Below are 16,854 nucleotides of genomic sequence, written 5' to 3' on the forward strand. Positions count from 1 at the left end.
CCCCTTGGCTGCCAATTTTCAGTATTTTGAAATGACTGGATTTGCTACTTTCATGCAGAGATCCTTCTCATTTTTTGAGAGCAGTCCCAAAATCCCTAGATTTGCGGAAAGGTGATTTTAAAATGTTTCAATAAGAGAAGTCCCCATTCAAGGAAACCAATAGTCTTCTATTTCAATTATCTTCGTTCATCACAAAACCACCTACCTTTAGACTGCCATCATGCTCATATGCTGGAAGCCACGAGTAGTTTAACAATGCAAGGAGAACCCACACTTAGCTGGAGACATTTCAGGAAACCTGCAGGTTCCTGATATGTCATTCTCCAGCTACACTAAAACCCATTGGATCAGCTGAACACAAATGGAGATCAAATTATCAGATCTTGGTCCTCACCAAAGTCAGCTTCCTATATTGGCTATATCACTAACATCATTTGTCTATTGAATGAGACTCTTGTTATTTTTATTCAGAACAAAAATAACGTTGTCATGTCCAAAGGCTACATTTTCCCCTTCGAAAATACTCTTTTTCGTCCTTTGCATTTAAACAAAATCTTTTGTCTCTATTCTTTTGTGGTCTGAGGCTCCTGTATCTCAGCCAAACACTGATACATTCATTGCAGGCTTCAGCTGCTTTGCACAACCTGAATAGACATTTGAGGCTACATGGGCGACTTCAATTAAACACTTCTATAGAGCTGATATTTTTTGTTGAAAAACAGTGTCTTTTTGCAAGGCCAAACAAAGTGGCAATTCCAAGGATGCAAATCAGAACAAAATACTTATAAAATAATAACTGCCAAGGCAACTAATTGTAAGCATTGAGCAGAGAGTACAAAGACCCATTTACTCAGTTGTTTCCTTCTTTTACTCTACTATTGTGAAATTACAAGTATCTACATTACAGCAAAGATGCATATGATTAAGTAGAATTTCAGTGAGAAATTTCCAGATTTTGATAACGAAATTACAGACTTTTTGAGAAAATGAAGTTTGTTTTCTTGGAGAATGGTAGCTATGAAAATATACAAAAGCCTTTTATTCCTACGCACATGTACAAAGTGGAAATTCTCAGTGAAGTACAAGAATGCAATTCTTTTTCCTTCACCCTGCTTGTAAGACACAAATTTGGTGTACTTCATGAAGTGCTTCACAGCAACAAATGCTACATGCTGATGTTTCCCATCAACTACCTAAGACTACAGCAAGTGCTTTCCTTCTTTTTTTGTTCATTCTTTTTAAAATAAAACTTTTGCAACTTGCATCTATATGTACTTTTTCTTCCCCCTTTATTTCTTTTTGATAATTTCCACCTGTTTATTTGCTGAAAAGTAAAAGAGGATCTTGGTTCCTTGACTTGCTGGAGAGAATTTCCCACATGGCTTTAATTTCTTCTGCACTTCAAATTATTTGGTCCAATTCATCCTCCCCTCTTCTTTGTTTCCTTCTTCCCCTGGGCCCAGCAACCCAGCAGCAGAAGTCTTTTTGTGTGTATGTGTGTGTTTGTGTGTTCTGATCTGAGCCAAATTATTGTGAATTACTCTGTCTGGCCTAGGCTATTATTAGACTAGCCAGCAACTGTAGCTCTTTTGATTATTTCAACAGCTGGTTTTGTTGCTTTACTAAAGCACAGCTCTCTCCTCCCCCTAGAAACTGCTTACCCAGATAAAGGGCTGTGTCAGGATCTGTTCCAAGACTGCTAAGGTAGATCTGCCATTGCTGCTCAGGAGCACTCTGTCAGAGCCCCATCTATCTCCCACAGAATTATTAAAGCCTCCCTCCTTCCTAGGTACCTCCATTATTTACATGCCTTTATCAGGTATCAACCCAGTGATGTGTTGTTGCATTTGGCAAAAACCCCTAAAGCTGTTTATCACTTGAGAATACCAACATAAACTAGAAGTGAGGCACAGCTCACAGAGCATGGATGAATGCATCTGGCAAGTACTCACTAGGAAAGAATTACTTGAAAGAAATGGAAGCATTTAAAATCTAAAAAACACCTCTAAGCTCAAATGCTTGTGGTGTTCCTCAGGGGTCTATACTGGGACCGATGCTATTTAACATTGACGACATGGACAATGGCACTGAGTGCACCCTGAGCAGTTTGCTGATGACAATAGGCGGTGTGGTGCAGTCAACAGGCTGGAGGGAAGGGATGCCATCCAAAGGGACCTGGACAGGCTTGAGACACGGGCCTCTGCAAACCTCATGAAGTTCAACAAGGCCAAGTGCAAGGTCTTGCAATCTCAAACAAAAGTACGGGATGGGCAGAGAATGGATCAAGACTACCCTTTGGGAGAAGGACTTCAGGATGTTGGTGGATGAGAAACTTGACATGTCTCATCCGTGTGTGCTTGCAGCCCAGAAAGCCAACTCTATCCTAGGCTGCACCAAAAACAGTGTGGCCAGCAGGTTGAGGGAGGTGATTCTCCCTCTCTACTCCGCTCTGGTGAGATCCCACCTGGAGTACTGCATCCAGCTCTGGGGTCCTCAGCACCAGAGAAAGATGCGGACCTGTTAGAGCAGGTCCAGAGCAGAGCCACAAAGATGACCCAAAGGCTGAAACCCCTCTCCTATGAAGACAGACGGAGAGAGTTGGGGTTGTTCAACATGATGAAGATAAGGCTCTGGGGAGACCTCACTACAGCCTTCTAGTACTTTATGGAGGCTTACAAAAAGGAAGGAGAGGGATTTTTACATGGGCAGACAGTGACAGGACAAGGGGGAATGGCTTTAGGCTGAAAGAGATAGATATTAGGAGGAAATTCTTTATTGTGAGAGTGGTGAAACACTGAAACAGGTTGTCCAGAGAGGCTGTGAATGCCCCATCTTTGGAAGCATTAAAGGCCAGGATGGAGCCTGGATGGAGCTCTGAGTAGCTTAGTGTGGGGGAAGGTGTCCCTGCCCACGGCAGATGGGTTGTTACTGGATGATTTCTAAGGTCCATTCCAATGCAAACCGTATTATAGTTCTATGACTGGTACACTGGCAATATGAGCATACCTACACATAACATACCTTGAAGAATTCTATCTACTGGTAAGCAACCTCCTTTTGGAGGGATTGAGCATTATTCTTTTTCTTTTGTGCAACAAAAATTTCAGAAATATGATTCAAGTATTTTATTGAATGCTGTGAAATTTTCTTGTTTCAGATAGTACTGTTTGGAATTTGTTTCCAGTACTCTTTACTGTAATATGTTGGATATTGCTACCTGAAATTTGTATCCACATATGAATTGTATCTTAATTTGATTTCTTCCTTTCTTGTGAATCCATCTTCAAACAGTTTCAGGCATTTCTTGAATGGCTTCTCTAGGCCTAAAACTCAGTCACTGTCCCAAGTGCATTTCCTGCTGGCAGAGCTCAATATATGGCCGAATGGTTGCTTCAGGGACTTCACCACTTCCTATATAGTTATTACACTTTCATTTTTAAGTTGGACTTTCCCTGTAAACGCTAAGGAACTCTTGATGATTGTCAGCATTAAATACTCATGATCCTTCTATACTGTATTATTTGATATTTTGGGGAATGTTTTCTTAGTCATAGCTGGAACTACTCAATTCAGCATGGTTTTCTTAGGCCTAAGATCTGTCCAAATGTATTTCTCAGTTTTATATGCTTAGGAGCCTCTGTGTTAATTTCATCAACAGCAACAAAAGAAGGTTTAATCCAATTTTCAGGCTCTCTGAATTTGTGCTATGTTCTATGGTATATTTCTGATTTTTCTTTCCTTGGTAATTTTACATGATACCAAGCTTCCCCCCCCAACATTAGTGAAACATAGTATAAAAAGAGATATTCAGGAAGTGGAAAATGGATGGTCCTTGTTGTTCTTTGTGGTTAATGGAGGTTAGGAGCTGAATATAGGTGCTGCATTTTGGCTCCACGGTGGAGAACCAGCATACAAACAACACATACTGTTTGTTTAACATGGGAGAGTCTCTTGTCTCTCACACATGCACATACAAGCAACTTCCCTCCCTTTTGCTGTTCTTCCTCATACTTTCTGCATTGGAACTTAGTTTTCTGTTGTTTTTGATGCAGGTGAGGCTTTGTGGCACAGCCCTATACCATACCTGTGACAGCAGTGCTCCACTGAAGAACTTTGTATCGCCTCTAGATCATGTACAAGGCATGCTGATCCTGCACTGAAATTTATAAGGCGAGTTCCTTGGACTACCATGCAATCTATCCATGCAGAGGTCATCCAAAGCATGAGGCTTTTGAAAACACATAGTAGAAGGCTTGATTTGTCTGTTATACAGTCCAGTTGTACATCCAGTTTTATGCCTGGCCTTACATTCTTTTGTAGTATAAAGCCTTATGCCTTTCAAAGTGTAACTATTATACCACTTGAACACTAAGAGCTCCAGTGAAAAAAAGCCTCTGTTAAGGAACAATGTTTGTAAAGTCAAGAACTGAATCACTAAGAAATGCACAGATAATAATTCGTATTCACACATTATGAAATATTTTTCAGTTTTGTGGTGACATATTTCTTTTTAACCTGTATGATCTGCTTTATTCACTGTGTAGCATAGATGGTGCTTAGTGTGTCAGCACAGATACTGCTCAACATGAGGATTACTCACTGTTTTGTTGCATCTTCCTGCTCTAATTTATGGTCACATAATTTATTGTTTACTGTCCCTCGTTCACTTGCTCTGAAGATGAATTTAACTTCAAGTTTTTTAGTAGTACCTGATGTGGAGTAACATGTGAAAACATGTATGATTTGGTTTTACAATTACCACATGAAGAAGCAATATAATTTCCATTTTAGATACAAGCAATTGAGGCCCAGGAAAAAAAGAAAAGAAAAAAAAAAGAAAATTAGAGCTAAAACTACAGAAGTGTCTGACTTAAAACGTGGCCATATTTTTCATATCACTTCAGCACTCTAAGTGTGTACCTCACTGGTTTTGAGTAGGTCCTAAGATAACCTCTCCTTAAGTAGTTCAAACCACCGTCAAGAACCTCAGGCCAAGACACACATCCTGCTGGCGGGGAGCCACAGCCGCCGTCGGTCGGACTCCCTCCTGCCCCCAGCCCTCGGCCGGTACCGGGGCAGCACTGCCGCGCCTGCAATCCCTGCTCCCGGGGCTCCCGGCTTCCCGGCCGCCCGCAGGAACTCCCCTTCTCACCTCACAGAACCACAGAATTGTTAGGGTTGGAAGGGATCTCTGGAGATCATAGAGTACAACCCTCTGCCAAAGCAGGGTCACCTACAGCACGTGACACAGGAATGCATCCAGGTGGGTTTAAGTCTCCAGAGAGGGAGACTCCACGACCACCCTAGGCAACCTGTTCCAGTGCCCTGCCACCTTCGACATAATGAAGTTCTTCCTCATGTTGAGGTGGAACTTCTAGTGTTTTAGTTTATGGCCATTGCTCCTCGTCCTGTCGCTGGGCACCACCATAAAGAGTCTGGCGCCATCATCTTGGCACCTCCTTGCCCTCGTCGTAAGGCGAGGCAGACCTCACACCCGCTCGCCGCAAGCCCCTTCTTCCCCTCAGCAGGAGGCCGCCCGGGCTCACCCCGCCCCGCTCGGTACCGGCAGTGGCCGTCCCGGCCCGTCCCCACGAGGTGCCCGCGGCCGCAGAGCTGCTGCCCGGCGGCGGCCGCCAGGTACCTCCCCCCGCCACCGCCTCCTCCGCCCCCTTTTGTGGCGGTGCCAGGCGGCCGCCGGGTTTCCTGCTGACGCCGGAGAGCCGCGGATGGGCAGGAAAGGCCGCCTCTGCTCCCGCCTCGCCCCGCTCGCCCGGCCGGCAGAGGCGCGGAGCGGTGTCCGAGAGCAGCGCGGCTGAGAGGGCGCAGGTGCGGGGCGGGCCCGGGGGCCGGGCGGCCGCGCCGAGGAGAGGGCATCGGTCATGGCAGCCCCCGCTTCCTAAATGCTGCCGGCCGCCCCTCCGCCGCCGATGGCCGAAGCCTGGAGGCTGGAGGAGGACGAGGAGGAGCTGCGGGAGCTCGGCAGGAGGCACCGGAGGGTCGCGCTGAGCTCGGCGGCAGGTGAGGGGCTGGGGCGCGGCGGGCCGTGGCGTCGCTTGCTTTGGGCTGGCCCTGGCCCTCTCCCCGGGTCTGGATTCCTGTCGGGGGCTGGGCGGCGTTGGCGCTGCCGCCCCGAGGTGTGCCGGCCCCCGCGGCCTCGCCCGAGGGCGGCTCCGTTCAGCTCAGGTGCATCCGAGCCCAAGCGTGTGCCCGCGGGCCGTCCTCCCGAGGCGCAGCCCCAGAGCTGCTCCTGCTCCGAGCTGATCATAGAGTCATAGGGTGGTTTGAGTTGGAAGGGGGCCTTAAAGATGATGTGGTTCCAACCTCCCTGCCATGGGTAGGGACACCTTCAAACTAGACCAGGTTGCTCCGAGCGCCATCCAACCTGGCCTTGAGCACCTCCTTAAGCAGGTGCAGGGATGGGGCATCTGCAGCTTCCGTGGGCAACCTGTTCAGTGCCTCGCCACGCTGATGCTAACCTGGGCATGTGCTGGCCACCACAGACACGTCCAGGTGCATAGGCTGCCCTATCAGGAAATTAAATGCCGATTTTTCTTCAAAATACCAAGGTGGAGGAAGCTCTACATATCAACGTTGTTTACATGTAGCCATTTCTATGTAGGTATGGACAGCAGGCCCTGGCAGACAGAAGGCAAGAATCGGTGCATACAAGAAGGCATGGAGCTTGGGAGTGATATATATTTGTGGAGAGACCTGGAGGTCACAGCAAGCTTTTATTTGAAATAGTGAACTGCAGTGGATCCTGGCAGCAATTGAAAGTATTTAATTCAGACTTTATTGTTGATTGAGGGGCAATGCACATGTCACTTTTCTGTAGTCACTGAGGTGAGAACACAGCATTTATTTTTCTGTCAGTGTAAACTTCCCTCCAGAATGAAGAATTTTCCTAAAGTCTGTTTCAAGGTAAAGTCTCAGCCACACTGCATAGTTAAAATTGAATTCCAAATATTCCGATTTTTAATAATTAGGATTCAACTGTGTCAATATAGCATCTTCTACAATTTGGGTGGGTTTGCATCCATTTCAGCAACAAGAAATTGAGTGTCCCTTTGCAGATGACAAAAACACAGCAACTTGAGGGATCACAGCGGAAAACTTGGAACAGGCAGGCGCTGTGGCTTCCAGTGACTCAAGTTATGTCACTGCCTATCTGGGCAGGTGGAGGATTAGCAGGACCTTATTGAAACCACTGTGGTTTGGAATGTGTGCAGGGTTTCACCTTGTCTGGGGTAGAGTGCAAAAAAGCCCAGTGTCGGTTCCTGTATGGTTTCCACTATGGTTCATGCTGCTGGTTATGGTACTTGTTTTCTAAAGCTGTTTCTTTCAGAGGTTTTTATTAGCAGAAAACACAGAGTTGTAGAACTGTTGGTTCTACAGTTTATATATGTATACAACCTTTGCCGCCTTCTTGTGGAACAAAGCTTGTTCCCAGAGTTTGTCTTTGGCACAATGCAATAATCAGTAATAAAAGGCTCGTGTTCTTTTTTCATATTTTTATTAATGTTTTGTCCTGACAACCACCCTTGGAAATGGGCCGGCACTGTATGTTTACTTTACTAGTGTAAAGTATGTGTGAATGAATAGCATTCTGCTTTAGCTGTCTCGCCTTCTTTCCATCTGTTTGCAAGACTACACACTGGGAAAACAGCACAAGGACTCCTAACAGAGTATTCTCAAGGCATCCGTGAAGAATATCATCCAAGGTGGATGAGTTTGCTGTTCTTCCCTTACTTGACCTTTATTTACATACTTTTATTTACAAACCTATTGAATATAAGTGGGTTTTTTTGCATGTAATGTGCGGTTACACTGCCAGGATGGTAATATAAATAGATGTTAAATAAGCCTGCTAGATATTTTTTATAGGGTTTAAGCAATGTAGTTGCACCTTAACAGACCGCCAATTTAAGCATTTCAGTCTATTAAACTAATTGTGAATGCAAGCAACTTGAAATTTCCGGTATGTTCAGCTTATACATGAAAATGCATAAGGGCAGTTGATCATCTTTGTCCTGCACGTGCGAGGCACGTATGCGAAGTGGTACTCGAAAGGTGAAAGTTCACAAATGCTTCTGACTTACTAAACACTCAGGCATGTAATTAGCACTGTTTTATTGGACAACCAGAGCACGGGAGGCTCTGGAACAAAGAAGTCGTATTTTCCCTTGAAGCTAGTCACAGTTGTAGTATGCCTCATGTTGTAGAATAAAGCCAGCTAAGCTAATCTAACAGCTTGCTGCTGCTCTATAGGTGTGATCTCTGTTGTGGATGTGCACTTCTGCTCTCTCTTGTGTGTCAGCTCTGCTGCTTGTCCAACCTGCTGGTGAGTGAAGTTGTGGCTTGGTGGCAGCCTGGGCTGATCTACTGGGTGGCTGCTGAGAGCTCTCTTGGAGACCTTGTGCTTGCTAGAACCTGTACCAACCTGTTCTGGTGCATTGGCCAAGCAGTGGGATATTTTTCTAGCTCTCTTCAGTGGATGGGAGCCTGCTGATTCAGCTCGCTGGAATGGTTTTGCACAGGTTTGGATGAAGCTGGCACAAGGGAAAGAGTAGGAACATGCAGCTGGAGGGAGGTAAGAGGCTATGCCAGCCAGAAGTTAGTTTGGCTTAGGTTGCTGTAAAACTGCAGCCTGAGAGCTGTTAGAGACTTACTCTTGGGTTTTTTGTTTGGTTCACTGGGGGATTGACGTGTTTGGGTTTTTTGCTGCATTGAGTTGGGGGTCTTTTTGCTGGTTTAATGCTTGCTTAAGCACTAGGCAAGTGCCAGAGCTGATGGTAAAGCGGGGATTGAAAACTTGGAGAGGTGAGCAGATGAGATGGGCAGAATCAATATTATCCATGAGTTAGTTGTAGATAGCCCAGGTGACTTGTCTGACTGCCTGTTTTTACCACACTACATGACATGATTCCATGTCATGGAATTATTTTCTCTGAATTCAAGAAAGCTTTTTATTTAGCACATTCTGGAAAACCTGTGAGGAGATATTAAGTAGAGCAATTTGAGATTCTTCTAATGAAATGTTTTTTTGAGAAAATACTGATTGAATGATTTTTTTTAATATGTATAGGTTTTTTTAATGATAGGGAGGAGAACTACGATATATTCTTTAAAAATTGAGAAGAATAAAAGTAGCTTCCTAGGTTCATTGAAACTGAATCATATGGTCATCTGCTGTGGGAAAGGAAGCCAAGCTTGTTGGAAACCTTTAGGGTTTTTACTGCAATTAAATAAGTAAAATAATGTGATCAGTTTCTACGTCCCTTGTGTCATATTTCTGTCGCATACATTATTGTTCTGGAAAGTAATAGAGACCACGGAATGTTTACTGGATTTTTTTGGTTTAGAACGTTAGTATTTTTATTTAGTTTGTTTTTAATAAAGCAAAAACAAAAAGTTCCAAACAAACCAGAAAAACAACAACAACAAACTAAAATCCTATTTTTCCATAGACTTACAGACTCTCTCCAGGCTAACTTAGAGCCTTAATGTGGTGTGCTTTCCTGTTTTCACTAGCTTTTTATTCTATGGCTACTGACTAAAATAAGCAGACTTGCAGGAAAGTTTATAGTGAATATAGTAAATTTTAGTTATGAAATGCATTGGTTAATTATTCGTCCTTACTGCCACATTAGGGCTTAGTACCCCAATATTCTGAAGTTATCTAAAGTGCACAAGACATTTTTAACATATTCAGTATCTGCATTATTTCACTTTGAATTCTGGGCAGTGTTCCTTGAGAAAGTATAGCCCATTATGGATGTGAATTTCTTTACTTAAAAATAAAATGAAATTGCCAAATATAGAAGCCAATAATCAAATTTATTTGAGTTGATAATGAAGACCTGTTGTGATTTGTACTTTAATGTGTGGTTAAAGTACATGTGGTCAATAGTACAGGAAAGGCTTTGATTTAATTTAATATTGCTCTGTTTTACTTATCACAAATGCTTGTCTGTGGTTTGTTCCAACACAAATTTTGCATATGAGTTTTGCTATGCTGATTAAAACATCCCTGGGTTGTGTTTTGTTGTAGGGTGTTTTTTCCCCTCTTCCTCTATTTCCATTTCTCCATAGTATTTCACATGTTTCCTGGAACCTTTTCAACTCTAGTGGGCAATTTTAGGTTATGAGTGAAATTATCTATTCTTGGTTCGTTGACTGACTGAGTGCTTTGGGGTTTTTTTTTGCCAAAACAAGATCTGGTTCAGAGTTGGATCAATTCTTTCTGCTCCCACAACTCCCACATCAAACTGGTGCTGACTTGTTTTGAAGCTGAGAACAATGAGCTGTGTCCAATATAACAAATTAGGGTTGAATATTTCACTGCTCAGCATGCTGAGAGGTTATGGGGGTACGTTTGTATAGTGTGTCTGATGATATTCAGTGAACATTAATTTGCAGGCATCATGGATTTTTAGCTGATAAATGAAGAATCTAGTACAAGAATGCTCAGCAGTTGTTTTCATGTTAATGCAAAAATATGTGTTTGAGCTTAAGAAGTAAAGTGTAAGATGGTCTGAAATTCTTCACAAAATTCTTAAGTCTGAGACTGTTTCAGTGATGATTAGGATTAGGTTTCACTATATCATAACAAGAACAGCTCAACCTTAGTCCTTCCCAAGGGGCCCAGCAACCCTGGAGCAGAGAGAAAGCATAATTAGGAAAAGGGTGATTCTAAGAGTTCGTTGCTTAACTAAATCTTATATTTTAGAAGTGGAAAGATCTGCATCTTGCAGAACAGATGTCAGCATTGTTCAGCTGGAAACTTCTTTGCATGCTTGTGTCCTTCAGTGCTGATCTGAAAATTGTTCTGTTTGTCCACACCGAGTATAACCATTTATCCTCTTTTATTCAGAGAAGAAAAAAAATCCTGATAGAGTAGATCACCTGTCTTAAATAAATTCATATAGTCTACCTGTGATCTGCTACTCTGTCCATGTGTATGCAAGAAGCCCTTAAAGAAAGGGCTGACAGGAGCATTGGGGGGGGTGCCACTGATAATTTTATTTATTTATTTACTGAATCATTTGCCTCACAAGTAGTAGAGTTGATTGCCAGCTGAGCATCTCTTCCCTCTTCCTCCTGGGATTCAGTCTGTTTTATTTTGGTAGTCCCAATGCAAACTCAAAGACTTCACTACTCAAAGACTTTACTTTTAATAACTGCTTGAGGCACCACCACAGTAAAATGTTTAAAATCTAAAGAGCACAAATTATGTAATTCTTCTGTAATAATCTCTGACTGGTGCTGGTATGTTGTATCGTGTAAGTATTGAGAGGATTACCTGATTGGGCATTTTCCATATCTCACTGACGTTAGTGCACACATTTCCACTATATTTCATAGTCTTTGACTGTAGCTTGCTTGAGGTAAATATAAATATTAACTAAAGCTTTTCTGGAAGTTGACTAACGTAGCTTATATGTGGAAATTCCCCAACATTGAAATTCAAGTGTAATGTCAGTGACAAGAAAAAAACCTGCTTGCAATCACTTGGCCAAGAGTGTAGACTAAACCCCAAAGAATGTTGTGTCCTCTGAAGAAAAAACCCTTCTGAAAATGAAGGCTACTCTAAGGAAAATAACTGAATAAATTCTGATAGTCAACAGTGTGATTTCCTAGCCAAGGAAACTGTAGAAGGACAACTGATAATAATAAGTATTATTATTAAGTGATGAAATGAACTTTCTCATTTAGGTTATAGCCAAAGCAAGGCACAGAAATGTATCATTGCTTAAGGAGAGGTAGTTTGTAGCCAGAGAATGACCTATTGAATTATGATTGCCCAAAGATCATGCTGTTACCTGTGTTGAAAGCAATAATTTCCTGTCAAGGCAACAAATGATAAGTCAGGGTTGTTGCATAAAGAATGGGGATAGACAGCAAAAGGCAAAATGAGTCATAACCTAATTTTACCAAAGTGGTTGTTGTTTACAGATGGGGAAAAAGTAATGTTTGTAAATAAATTTGTCAATATTTGCTTTTGACCATGTAACCTTTGTTGTCCTGCGATGGTTTCTTTCACATGGTGTGCAAGAGACCAATCCACACACAAGAGTCGAGGTATTTGATTTATTCACAGTGCAGCACAGAAATCCACTAAGCCGGCACACCGATTGTCAAACCTTTTCACTCTTTATACATTTTAGCAAGCGAAGGCATTAATGTTCATTGGCTATAAGTTACATAGTTCTCTCATTAATTAGTATCTATTTCCATTGGTTAAATGACTCTCTTGTTTCTTATGCTAATTAACCCGCATGCTAAATCTTCTTTTGAGTAGATGAGTTTTTTGAGTCAGTGGCTGTGAGTCTGTGGTCCTGATCTCCCCCTTTCAGAATTACCTTTTACTTAGTTAGCACGTTAGATTGATGAGTTGGCTTGCTTTGTTCCTCCTAATCTGGTTCCTGCTGGCCTTATCTTGGACATTCTGCCAAGTGTCCTTGCAGTCTATCAGTTCAGCATTCCATTGTGATTGTTTCTCAAGTTTTGTACTCCTAAGTTCCTCCTTTTTTTTTTCTTTTTCTGCAGCTGCAATTACTGAAGCAAGTTAAGCTGCAATTACTGAGACTTTAAATATAATTTATCTGTTCGGAAGCCATACATCACCTTGATTTAAAATCTGTAAACAACAAAACAGTGGTGTTGACTCTCTCTCCGTGAAAAGTTGATGTAGTTCTGTGTGTGTTGTTTCAGTCAGAATCTCATACAATATGTGCCATATGAAATTCTATTTTTATAGCACTAAAGTAATTTGACATAAACTTCCTCTCTTGATGCTTATTATCTATAATTAAATGCGGCTCTTTACGTTTAGCATGGTCTAGTTTCTTTGCTTTGATAATTTTGTGTTTGTGACCATGGAAGTGCTGGCTGGAAAGGAGCTCTGGGATCACCTAGTCCAGCCTCCTTCTTGAAGCAGGCCTGTTGCTAGATCCATCCAACCAAGGCTTTTTCTAGCTGTGTCTTGGAAGATCATCCAAAAGAGGGGGATCCAAAAGAGGGTCATCCAGAAGAGGTAACGTGCTTCAGTCCTGCACTAACTCCTAATGAAAGAGTTTTTACTCACATTCAACCTGAACCTTCCAAGGCACAGTTGCGACAATGCCCATTGCAATATTGTCCACTAACACCAGGAAGAGTTTGCATTTGTGATCTTTGTTGCTACCCTACAGGTAGCTGTGTGCTGTGGTTAAATAGCTCCTTTGCCACCTTTTTTCTGGAGTAAAGAAGTCCGGCCTCTTCAACCTTCTCATTGCACAGTCCTGCCTTGCTTATTCAGGTTCTCAATCTATACAAAAAATGTAGTGGAAGCCTCGTTTTCGTTGCTGGCCAAGATTTTTTACTCTGGTCTTGAAAAACAGTATGAACCAAAGGTACTGAAGCATTTCAACAGCAGATTTGGGAACACAACATATCATCTGTTGATCTGTGGTTTGTGCTTGGCAAGTATCCTTCCCTTCAGTGAAGGACAAAAATAAGTTTTGCAGGAAAGCATAGATTTAGTAGTTGATGGCACATACCAAGAAAATTTACTTTTTTTTTCCCTCAACGTTGTATGAATTTTGAAAGACACAGGATTTTATGTCTATCAGTATTTTTAAATTGACCATCTGATGTAGTGCTGTTACACTTATCGCTTCAGGTGGTGTTGTAAATCTGTAGAGATGTGTTATTCTAAAAACATCAGTTTGACATTCTGACATGAAAATTTAGAATCTTCTGACAAAAGTTAATGGAATTCTAAAAAAGATGCTTCAAAGATGAACTTAATTGGTTTATGAAGTCTTCCATGTGTTACAAATCCAATCTATCCCTGCTTTCTATGGCTGTATTTGGGTGCAGCCTGAAGGGCTTCATTACAGCAAGGCTGAAAATGTTCACACTGTAGTAGAAGCTGAATACAACAGATTTTATTGTTCATTTCCTTCCCTGCTGCCTTTTTTTTTCCTCTAAGCTTTTTAAGAGATCATAGTATTTGTTGTGTGAGTGTGTTACTACCTCAGTCAGCTTGTTCAGGCTTTTGGAGAAAATGTGATTGGATCAGAACATGCTAAAGATTTCAAATTATTGACATTGTCACTCCTCTAAGGGCACACCCTCAGCCTTTCAGAGCTGTGATAGTAGCTCATATGTGTCCCAGTGAACAAACTGAAAAAACCCAAGAATTTTATCATTTTCATGCCCTTAGGAACATCGCACTGGGTCAGACAAAAGGTTCATCCCCTCAGGTAACCTGTTTCTTACAATTGCCTACAAATGTTTTCAGGAAAGTATTCAAGAAACACCTCCTAGGATTCAATTTTTACTTCCAAGAGAGATTCCTTCCCTTCTGCAGTCAATTTCTTAGCAAGTTCTTGGAGGCTGCATATAAAAGGCCTTGCTAAATCATTGCCAGTGGACTTATCTTTTGCACATTCAATTCTGTTTTTGAATCCACTTAGACTTTTGGTCTTCAAATCTTGCATGGTAGTAAGGAACATGATTATTCTATATAAGAAATCAGTTACTACCTTTTACCTACCTTGGTTGGTATCTTTACTGGGTATTCATTGGTTCTTGAATTGTGATGATAAATTTCTAATCTGTATGCTGCTTTCAATATGGTCTTGAGTATGGTGATTTAGTTCCTTATAACTTAGGAAAAACAGTGCTTGAAAATTTACCTACAAAGGGATTTCTGATCTATTCTCCTTCTAGACAGAATATTGTATGCATAAGAGAGGCCATTTGATTTTTTTTCTTCAGTTATAGCATTTTGATTTTATTTATAAGAGAGAAGCTAAAATTAATATAACTTGTTTTCTAAAGGTGATAAACTTGTATTCAGCATGCATTCCTTCTTGCATTAAAACCTGAGTGCTCAGTATCACAGATCTGTTCATGAAAATTGATTCAGGTTGTGCACATCTGTGCTAAATAATTTAAAAGAATTTTAAATGATGTTGGCTCATGCTGTTGGAGCAATGGGACATAAATGTCTAGAAACAAGCTCAGCATTTTGATAACTTTCTCATAATAAATTGCTCCATCAGTGTGCTATATTCATTTTATGACTGCATTGTAAATTTAGGTACAGAATAGAAATGTGGGACTTGGGATCAAATTAGAAGTTTTAAAACTCTCTCCTGCAGCATAGTGAGGTGCCATAGTTTAACTGATGGCAAATGCTGTAAGCTTGGTCATTTGCCTTAAGCTGGCCAACCTTTGCAAATATGTCTGACTTAACACCCAGTGAACTCCAGACTGGGATGATGAAGTTCACTTGAGGCTGGACACCTGCTGTAGTCTACCACGGCCATTGTTTAGGCAGGTCAAGACAGTACTTAGAAGAGTGTCACTACCAGCATGGAACACGTGTCACTGAACGAGGAGATGGGATAATGTTGTAGACCTCACGTATTCAGCACTCATGGGCCTAACTTCACGATGGCAGAATCTGTTTTTTCTGTGCTGGTGTGCAAAGCTTGCTGTAGATCACCAATATCACCTCTGGGAAATGCATGGTAGCAGCTGCCACGACATCAGGCAGACTTCATTTCTCTAATTACTGTCCACTGGCTTGATGTTGGTGGTTCCATTATCAAGAATTACTTAATTGAGGTGTGTCTTTATGGTATTTTGGCACCATAGCGATGTAGAGGTACTTATTAGTGTATTTAGAGAAATTGGATGCCTCTGACAGGATCTGTAGACCTTTTTGGTGAGTGCACAGAAGTGGGGAGAGGTCTAGGAGCACATGGGAGGAGAGGTATTTCTCCAAAGTACCAGAGAATTGCAGCTGTTTCTGCCAGCATTACAAGAGTGCCCAGAAACCCTGGGCTTATCTGTGGTAAATACAGGATTCTTTGTTTTGAGCGTTTCTGGATGCTTATGGCTTTGCCATCCTTTTGCTTGGTAATTTTAAGTTGCCATATGATTTTTGAAGCCTCTCATTGAACAGTATGGAAGCTGCTTTGTGTTACCATGAATAGCAACTGAATGGATGGATTTGTATTTAGAAGACTGATGACAAGATACACTAGCCCCATGTCAGGGCTAAAAGCAGCTAAAAAATTACTTTTGTAATAGCTGCTTTTTCTACTCTGTATTTTTGAGAGGTTGGGAGGAGAAGGAAGTACAATTGCCAAACATTTGAAAAAAATGGGCGAGAAAGCTCTGTGAAATGCTGAAATTTCTCAGAAGACCAGAAGTAGGTGCAATCAGCTTTGTCTACAGTACAAGGGCCACATGTGAAGAATGAAAGGTGTATGTATATGAGTGGTTGTTTAAAAGGCATTTCTTAGAATTGTGACTTACAGCTTTCTTTTTGTACACAGAGAGAACTCAGCACTTTTATTATGATTTGTATATGTTTTGTAAATTGTGTTGAATTCAACCATGTTTTCAATTTTTAAATGAAAAATAAGACACCAAGCTGCGTGTTGTGAACCATGAACCATACTTATTTTTGCTGTGCATGCTTGAACTTGCTACCAAGTGGTATAAAAGCCCTGTGCTTTTATAAAACCCCAGGAAGGGTTGCCTGCCTCTCTTTCATCACAGCTGGTGGTGTTTCTATTCTGTGACTTGCTGTTTCCTTGTTGTCCCTCTCTTTTTTTTCCCTCCTGTCTTCCCTCTTTATAAAACATTGTTATTTTCTGGTTTGGAACTTGGAAGGATATGTTTCACGTAGATTAGGCAAGTGGTCCTGTGCTAAGGTAATGACACTGGTGTCCAGTGGCTGCATCTTTCTGTCCGTGTCAAAGTCACTGAGGACCTGTGGGCTTCCTCAGTAATCCTCTCCTGTTTGGCACTCTTACCGATTAGTCAGGACCTCTGATGTGCTCCCACTGT

The 16,854-nt window shown here is 41.7% G+C and overlaps 1 protein-coding gene across 2 annotated transcripts in view; it reads left to right on the top strand.

Moving 5' to 3' along the window:
- Positions 1 to 5,679: 5,679 nt before the first annotated feature.
- The window catches only part of SH3D19 (SH3 domain containing 19), an 87,290-nt gene continuing 76,115 nt past the window's right edge, over positions 5,680 to 16,854 (top strand). The window contains exon 1 of one of the 2 annotated variants that reach the window (XM_027676934.1): positions 5,680 to 6,018. In XM_027676934.1, the coding sequence (XP_027532735.1) occupies positions 5,901 to 6,018 (118 nt within the window). In that variant the 5' untranslated portion in view covers positions 5,680 to 5,900. The remainder of the gene's footprint in view (positions 6,019 to 16,854) is intronic. The other variant, XM_027676935.1, reaches the window with a different exon arrangement.

This window comes from Neopelma chrysocephalum, unplaced genomic scaffold (genome assembly GCF_003984885.1).
Source record: "Neopelma chrysocephalum unplaced genomic scaffold, ASM398488v2 Primary Assembly neopelma1_42b, whole genome shotgun sequence".
Lineage (NCBI taxonomy): Eukaryota > Metazoa > Chordata > Aves > Passeriformes > Pipridae > Neopelma > Neopelma chrysocephalum.